General features: G+C 33.9%; 1 protein-coding gene across 1 annotated transcript; it reads right to left on the bottom strand.

Moving 5' to 3' along the window:
- Positions 1–282: 282 nt before the first annotated feature.
- sec22c (SEC22 homolog C, vesicle trafficking protein) lies at positions 283–9607 on the bottom strand. Its single transcript, XM_062020681.1, has 7 exons — positions 9372–9607; positions 5095–5297; positions 4814–4977; positions 2952–3131; positions 2737–2855; positions 905–970; positions 283–780 (listed from the first exon to the last, which is right to left on the bottom strand). The coding sequence occupies exons 2-7, from the start codon at positions 5274–5276 to the stop codon at positions 577–579; spliced, it is 915 nt and encodes a 304-aa protein (XP_061876665.1). The 5' UTR covers positions 5277–5297; positions 9372–9607; the 3' UTR covers positions 283–576.

Raw genomic sequence — 9607 nt, 5'->3', positions numbered from 1 at the left:
TCTCGTGCGCATGAGATACATGTCTTAAAAAAAAAATGTTTTTAATTTTTTTATACAACTTTATAAAGTTTAAAAAAAAAAGTAGAATTTTTTTTTTTAGACATGTATCTCGTGCGCACAAGAAACTTTTTATAAAGTTATTGAAAAAAAGAAAATGTAGATTTTTTTTAATTAATTTTTTTAGACATTTTAGAAAGTTTCTCGTGCGCACGAGATACATGTCTAAAAAAAAAAAATTCTAATTTTTTTATATAACTTTATAAAGTTTCTCTTTTTATAAAGTTGTAAAAAAAAAAAAAATTCTACATTTTTTTTTTTCATATAACTATAAAAAGTTTCTCGTGCACACGAGATGTCTAAAAAAATTAAATAAAAAAATTTAAATTATTTAAAAAAAAAGTTCTCCCATGTCCCTTTAGGGGCTCCGTAAGATTTGCCTTTTTGTCCCCGATGAAGAACATTTAGGCGTAGTTTGAGCCACAGCGCCCCCTGCTGATGCAGTTTGTCCACGTCAGGAATTATTCCCGTCCATAGAAATCCATCACGTCTGATGCCGCCGACATTGGCGGTCGGAGGTCACACGCCGCAGTCGTGAGTCCGGTCTTGGCGGACTCCGCGCGTGACGATGAGGACGGTGGCCAGCGAGGCCACGCCCACGTGGAACGCCACCTGCCAGGCGTTCCTCAGGCCCAGCAGGAAGACGTTGCAGACGACCACCGCGCTCAGCAGCACCGCGCTCTTCGCCGTCTTGTGGCGGGAATGGAAGAGGTACAGGTGACACTGAGGGGGACCAGAACAACATGTCGGCATTGATTGATTGGCAGTCGGCCATTTTTATGATTATCAATGAGATGGCGAGGGACTGGAGTTGAGTGGATGCTGGTGTGGAGCGGCTGTGACTCACCTGGACCGCGCCGCACACGAACGCCAGCAGGAAAGCCGCCACGTTCCAAAGGTTGTCGTGGTCGTCCTGCGTGACGACAAAGGTCATCAGTTAAGTACACAGAGGTTGCAAAGGGGGCTAGCTAATGCCTGGAATGTGTATAGTACGCAAAAGTGTAAAGAGGGGGCTAGCTAATGCCTGGAATGTTTATAGTATGCAAAGGTGTAAAGAGGGGGCTAGCTAATGCCTGGAATGTGTATAGTACGCAAAGGTGTAAAGAGGGGGCTAGCTAATGCCTGGAATGTGTATAGTACGCAAATATAATGTAATGATAAATGGGTTGTACTTGTATAGCGCTTTTCTACCTTCAAGGTACTCAAAGCGCTTTGACAGCAAAGGTGTAAAGAGGGGGCTAGCTAATGCCTGGAATGTGTATAGTACGCAAAAGTGTAAAGAGGGGGCTAGCTAATGCCTGGAATGTGTATAGTACGCAAAGGTGTAAAGAGGGGGCTAGCTAATGCCTGGAATGTGTATAGTACGCAAAAGTGTAAAGAGGGGGCTAGCTAATGCCTGGAATGTGTATAGTACGCAAAAGTGTAAAGAGGGGGCTAGCTAATGCCTGGAATGTGTATAGTACGCAAAGGTGTAAAGAGGGGGCTAGCTAATGCCTGGAATGTGTATAGTACGCAAAAGTGTAAAGAGGGGGCTAGCTAATGCCTGGAATGTGTATAGTATGCAAAAGTGTAAAGAGGGGGCTAGCTAATGCCTGGAATGTTTATAGTATGCAAAAGTGTAAAGAGGGGGCTAGCTAATGCCTGGAATGTGTATAGTACGCAAAGGTGTAAAGAGGGGGCTAGCTAATGCCTGGAATGTGTATAGTACGCAAAAGTGTAAAGAGGGGGCTAGCTAATGCCTGGAATGTGTATAGTACGCAAAGGTGTAAAGAGGGGGCTAGCTAATGCCTGGAATGTGTATAGTACGCAAAGGTGTAAAGAGGGGGCTAGCTAATGCCTGGAATGTGTATAGTACGCAAAGGTGTAAAGAGGGGGCTAGCTAATGCCTGGAATGTGTATAGTATGCAAAAGTGTAAAGAGGGGGCTAGCTAATGCCTGGAATGTGTATAGTACGCAAAGGTGTAAAGAGGGGGCTAGCTAATGCCTGGAACGTGTATAGTACACAAAGGTGTGCGTACAGTAGTTACGTAAAGGTATAACGTAGGGTGCTGGCTAATGCCTGGAATGTTTATAGTGTGCAAAAGTTTAAGGAGGGTGCTGGCTAATGCCTGGTGTATAGTGTGTAAAAGTTTAAGTTGGGTGCTGGCTAATGCCTGGAGTGTGTATAGTATGTCAAATGTTTGATGAGGGCGCTAGCTAATGCCTGGAGTGTGTATAGTAGTTTTGCAAATGTTTAAAGTAGAGTGTTGGCTAATGCCTGGAATGCGTATAGTATGCATGGCTAATGCCTGGAATGTTTATAGTGTGCAAAAGTTTAAGGAGGGTGCTGGCTAATGCCTGGTGTATAGTGTGTAAAAGTTTAAGCTGGGTGCTGGCTAATGCCTGGAGTGTGTATAGTATGTCAAATGTTTGATGAGGGCGCTGGCTAATGCCTGGAGTGTGTATAGTAGTTTTGCAAATGTTTAAAGTAGAGTGTTAGCTAATGCCTGGAATGCGTATAGTATGCATGGCTAATGCCTATTATTAATCTATATTCCTGTGCGTGTAGGATGCAAAGCTTTCAGATGGGTGATGGCTAATGCCTGGAAGTGTGCAAGAATGCAAAGGTTTAAGGGGGTGCTGGCTAATGCCTGGAATGCGTATAGTACGCAAACGTTTCAGGAGGGCACCGGCTAATACCTGGAATGTGTATTCTAAGAGGTGCACGCCGCGGATGACGTTCAAAGACGCACACACGATGCTGAGGACCAGCGCGAGGATGCCGGGCGCCGTCACTGGTTCCAGTTTGGTGCTCTGGCCTAGAGGACAGGAATGACGCAATAGCAGGATGATGACGGCATGGCGCATAGGATGATGACGTCATGGTGCACCGTGTGTGTGTGTGTGTGTGGTACCAGAAGATGGAAGTTGCTCCACGTGTCCATTTGCTGCACCGTTGGTGAGCACCACCTCCTCCAGGGAGACGATCTGTGGTGGGCGGAGCCTCAAGTCCTCCTGGACCTCGGTCAGAGTGACCTGCAGAGCAGGACCGCCTTTTTGCTCGTATTGCTGCTTCAGCTTCTGGATGATGTCGTCTGAAACGCAGGTGGGGAATAATGATGTCGTCTGGACTCACTTTATACATGATATACTTCATACGGTATACATGACATACTGCATACATGATATACTGTATACATGACATACTATATACATGATATACTGTATACATGACATACTATATACATGATATAATATATACATGACATACTATATACATAATATACTGTATACATGATATACTATATACTGCATACATGATATACTGTATACATGACATACTGTATACATGATATACTGTATACATGACATACTGTATACATGATATACTGTATACATGACATACTGTATACATGACATACTGTATACATGACATACTATATACATGATATACTGTATACATGACATACTATATACATGATATACTGTATACATGACATACTATATACATGATATACTGTATACATGACATACTGTATACATGACATACTGTATACATGGTATATTGTATACTGAACACACGCCACAAGTAAGTGCCTAAAAATATATCTTTTTAAAGTGATTCTTGAAAATTCTGAATCGATTCAGAATGATCATAAATAAGAATCAGGATTTAGATGTGAATCCTTTTTTCCAGCACCACTACTTATCATTATTATATTCAAACTATTAGAAGTAGAGATGTCCGATAATATCGGTCTGCCGATATTATCGGCCGATAAATGCGTTAAAATGTAATATCGGAAATTATCGGTATCGTTTTTTTTTTTATCGGTATCGTTTTTTTTGGTGTTTTTTTTTATTAAATCAACATAAAAAACACAAGATACACTTACAATTAGTGCACCAACCCAAAAAACCTCCCTCCCCCATTTACACTCATTCACACAAAAGGGTTGTTTCTTTCTGTTATTAATATTCTGCTTCCTACATTATATATCAATATATATCAATACAGTCTGCAAGGGATACAGTCCGTAAGCACACATGATTGTGCGTGCTGCTGGTCCACTAATAGTACTAACCTTTAACAGTTAATTTGACTCATTTTCATTCATTACTAGTTTCTATGTAACTGTTTTTATATTGTTTTACTTTCTTTTGTATTCAAGAAAATGTTTTTAATTTATCTATCTTATTTTATTTTATTTAAAAAAAAAAGCAACCTTATCTTCACCATACCTGGTTGTCCAAATTAGGCATAATAATGTGTTAATTCCACGACTGTATATATCGGTATTGGTTGATATCGGTATCGGTAATTAAAGAGTTGGACAATATCGGAATATCGGCAAAAAGCCATTATCGGACATCCCTAATTATTATATTCAAACTATTACAAACAATTGTATCATTATTATATTCAAATTATTACAAACAATTGTATCATTATTATATTCAAACTATTACAAACAATTGTATCATTATTATATTCAAATTATTACAAACAATTGTATCATTATTATATTCAAATTATTAGAAACAATTGTATCATTATTATATTCAAATTATTACAAACAATTGTATCATTATTATATTCAAATTATTACAAACAATTGTATCATTATTATATTCAAATTATTACAAACAATTGTATCATTATTATATTCAAACTATTGCAAGCAACTGAAGCTCGGGCCGTGAGGAATTATTCATAGTCAATTTCCATTTAAACAATAAATAAATGAGCAAATGTTTGAGGTGTTGCGCATCCCACCAAAGTGTAGAAAAGGATAAGGTCTGGTTGCCAAGGCGACCAGGTTTGGTTTGTAGCAGGCTGAGAACTCCCAGCGAAGATCTTCCAGGAAGCAGAAGACCTTGGTGAGGGACATGCTGCGGTGACACACACTCATGTAGGACACGCCCTCCCACGACAGCAGGCTGCACAGGTGACACACAGGTGTTCAGTCCACACAGGTGACACACAGGTGACAAACAGGTGACACACAGGTGTTGAGTCCACACAAAGACACACAGGTGGACCCCCAAAGTCCTTACTGGATGTCCAGCTCCTGGCCTTTCATGCTACTCCTCTCTGGGAAGGAGGCCAGAGTCCTGCTGATGGTCCTCAGCTGCTGCTTCCTCTCCTGGAGCTCAACGTTGTGCTCGAAGTCCGTGGACGCCGACAGAGGGAGTCCGTCTCTGACCCGGACCACCAAGACGAACAGGATCAGGGACATGGTCCGGAAACAACTCTCCGCCTGCGCAGGGGGTAATAAGTACGGTCCACCATCACAGCAAACAACCGCGCTGCCATCTTAAATGCTCTCAAAATATTAGCTCTGAAGACAAAAAGTTTAAAAAGTGCAGCTCTAAAATAAATACATAGACAATGTACAAATTGTTTTACATTACATTTATTCAACATTATATCATAACAATTGTATTTTATTAAAACAATTTTAAAGTGTACATTTTATTCTGCAAAAAAATTGTTAAATTTGACATTTTAGGAATTAAAAAAAAGTTATTAAAAATATGTGTGTGTGTGTGTGTGTATATATATATATATATATATATATATATATATATATATATATATATATATATATATCAAAAAACATATAACAGTTATATTTTATTAACATTTTTTAAAAGTGTAGATTGTAATCTACAAAAAAATTGTTAAATCTGACATTTTAGGAACACAAAAAAGTTTTTTAAAAATAAGTATACGTAAACATATGACAATATTGTATTTAAAAAATTAAGTGTAGATTTTAATCTGCAAAAAAAATTGTTCAATCTGACATTTTAGAATACAAAAAAGTAAAAAAAATATATATATATATATAAACATATAACAATTATATTTTATTAACATTTTTTAAAAATGTAGATTTTAATCTGTAAAAAAAAATTGTTAAATCTGACATTTTAATAATACAAAAAATAATAAAAATAAAAATATATTTTAAAAAATAAACACACATATATATATATATATATATATATATATATATATATATATATATATATATATATATATATATATATATATATATATATATATATATATATAAAGCATATAACAATTAGATTTTATCAATATTTTTTTAAAGTGTAGATTTTAATCTGCAAAAAAACCTATGGCTGTCAAAATTAACGAGTGTGATTAATCACAAACAATTATTGCATTATTCATGAACACATTTAGATTAATCTTGCAATTTATTTTGATCTTTTACTTTCACCGCTATAAGTCAGATCAATAATACTCAGTACAACAATGAGTGAGGAGACTCCGACTGGTGGTCTCGGTGGCACAAAATATTGTATTTAAAAAACATCCTGAAAGGGTTTCAGATAGATAAAACTAAATATTATACTTAAAATAAATCCTGAAAGTACATTACATAAAACTAAATATTATATTTAAAATATATCCTAAAAGTACTTTAGATAAAATTAAATATTATATTTCAAATACATCCTTAAAGTACTTTAGATCAAACTAAATATCATATTTAAAATACATCCTGAAAGTACTTTACATACAACTAAATATTATATTTAAAATACATCCTGAAAGTGCTTAAGATAAAACTAAATATTATACTTAAAATACATTCTGAAAGTACATTACATAAAACAAAATATTATATTTAAAATACACTGAAAGAACTTTACATAAAATCAAATACTATATTTAAAATACATCCTGAAAGTACTTTACATAAAACTAAATATTATATTTGAAAAACATCCTGAAAGAACTTTAACTATCATATTTAAAATACATCCCAAAGTACTTTACATAAAATTAAATATTACATTTAAAATACATCCTGAAGTACTTTACATAAAATTAAATATTATATTTAAAATACATCCTGAAAGTACTTTACATAAAACTAAATATTGTATTTAAAATACAGCCTGAAATAACTTCACATAAAACTAACTATTATATTTAAAATTCATCCTGAAAGTACTTTACACAAAACTAAATATTATATTTCAAATACCTCCTGAAAGTACTTTAGATTAAACTAAATATTATATTTCAAATACATCCTGAAAGTACTTTAGATGAAACTAAATATTATATTCAAAATACATCCTGAAGTACTTTACATACAACTAAATATTATATTTAAAATACATCCTGAAAGTACTTTACATAAAACTAAATATTATACTTAAAACACATTCTGAAAGTACTTTATATAAAACTAAATATTATATTTAAAATACATCTTGAAAGTACTTTAGATCAAACTAAATATTATATTTAAAATACATGCTGAAAGTACTTTACATTAAACAAAATATTATATTTAAAATACATCCTAAAATAACTTTACATAAAACTAACTATTATATTTAAAATTCATCCTGAAAGTACTTTACATAAAACAAAATATTATATTTCAAATACCTCCTGAAAGAACTTTAGATCAAACTAAATATTATATTTCAAATACATCCTGAAAGTACTTTAGATAAAACATTCATCCATCCATTTTTCTACCACTTGTCCCTTTCTATATTTCAAATACATCCTGAAAGGGCAGCACGGTGGCAGAGGGGTTAGTGCGTCTGCCTCACAATACGAAGGTCCTGAGTAGTCGTGAGATCAATCCCGGCCTCGGGATCTTTCTGTGTGGAGTTTGCATGTTCTCCCCGTGACTGCGTGGGTTCCCTCCGGGTACTCCGGCTTCCTCCCACCTCCAAAGACATGCACCTGGGGATAGGTTGATTGGCAACACTAAATTGGCCCTAGTGTGTGAATGTGAGTGTGAATGTTGTCTGTCTATCTGTGCTGGCCCTGCGATGAGGTGGCGACTTGTCCAGGGTGTACCCCGCCTTCCGCCCGATTGTAGCTGAGATAGGCTCCAGCGCCCCCCGCGACCCCGAAGGGAATAAGCGGTAGAAAATGGATGAAAATGGATGGATGGATCCTGAAAGTACTTTAAATAAAATTAAATATTGTATTTCAAATACATCCTGAAAGTTCTTTACATAAAATGAAATATTATATTTAAAATACATCCTGAAAGTACTTTACATAAAACTAAATATTATATTTAAAATACATCCTGAAAGTACTTTACATAAAACTAAATATTATATTTCAAATACCTCCTGAAAGTACTTTAGATCAAACTAAATATTATATTTCAAATACATCCTGAAAGTACTTTAGATAAAACTAAATATTATATTTCAAATACATCCTGAAAGTACTTTAGATCAAATTAAATATTATATTTCAAATACATCCTGAAAGTACTTTACATAAAACGAAATATATTTAAAATACATCCTGAAGTACTTTACATAAAATTAAATATTATATTTAAAATACATACTGAAAGTACTTTACTTAAAACAAAATGTTATATTTAAAATACATCCTGAAAGTACTTTAGATACAACTAAATATTATAATATTATACTTAAAATACATCCTGAAACTACTTTACATAAACCTAAATATTTTATTTAAAATACATCCTGAAAGTACTTTACATAAAACGAAATATTATACTTAAAATACATACTGAAAAGTACTTTACATAAAACTAAATATTATATTTAAAATACATCCTGAAAGTACTTTCCATAAAAGTTTTATGTAAAGTACTTTCAGGATGTATTTTAAATACAATATTTAGTTTTATGATAAAACTAAATATTATATTTCAAATACATCCTGAAAGTACTTACATGAAACTAAATATTATATTTCAAATACATCCTGAAAGTACTTTACATAAAACTAAATATTACATCTAAAATCACATGTAGTATATACGTGAAAGGTTCCTGCATGACATTCTGACACTACAATTGCGTTTATGTACAAATATTAGAGTTTTTTTCCTCAGCTAATTTACATCATACCAGCGTGTGATCATATGTGATCAATGATGATTCATCCAAATTCCAAAATGTGATTAATCTGATTTAAAATAAAATAAAATAATTTGAAGGCCTAAAAAAAAACCACAAAACATCTTTAAAAGTCTTAATATTTTTTTTAGATCAAAATGTAAAACAAAAAAACGTAAATAATGACAAAATAAAGTTACATTTGTCAAGAAGTCAACATTGAAAGAGAAGAATAGGAAATAATGGTCAAATATATGCAAACTTTTGGCAGCTGCTCTGCATAAAATATCAACACATATTATTGTTGTTGTTTTCATTGTTACACACCAATAACTCAGTTGGACTGCTACGCAACACCCGTCAAAATGATGTGAATGTAACTTTCCCGTAATAAAATATGAAAATATTGCGCAAAATGTGGAGAAGTTGCACCTTACCTCCTTAAAGTAAAGACTTCCATCGTCTTCTTCTTAGCAAAACTCTGCTTAACCGCACAACGCCTTCAGTTCAAAGTACAGACATCACCAGCATAAAACGTATTACATGTGTGAGTTTACATTTGTTCATTTAATAATTCGACGGAGCTTCAAAAAACCACTTAAAGCTTGTTATAACAACAACAGACGTTATTGTTGTTAGCAGCAGGCTAGCATGCTGGCTAACAGGAAGTGCT

The sequence above is a fragment of the Entelurus aequoreus genome, linkage group LG15, assembly GCF_033978785.1.
Source record: "Entelurus aequoreus isolate RoL-2023_Sb linkage group LG15, RoL_Eaeq_v1.1, whole genome shotgun sequence".
NCBI lineage: Eukaryota > Metazoa > Chordata > Actinopteri > Syngnathiformes > Syngnathidae > Entelurus > Entelurus aequoreus.
This window is presented reverse-complemented; position numbering and strand designations above follow the sequence as displayed.

Coding starts and splice junctions, on each gene's coding strand:
- sec22c (XM_062020681.1), bottom strand. CDS start 5,276: ATGTCCCTGATCCTGTTCGTCTTGGTGGTCCGGGTCAGAGACGGACTC. Junction 4,978..5,094: donor GGCCAGGAGCTGGACATCCA/GTAAGGACTTTG, acceptor TCACCTGTGCAG/CCTGCTGTCGTGGGAGGGCG. Junction 781..904: donor TCGTGTGCGGCGCGGTCCAG/GTGAGTCACAGC, acceptor GGTCCCCCTCAG/TGTCACCTGTACCTCTTCCA.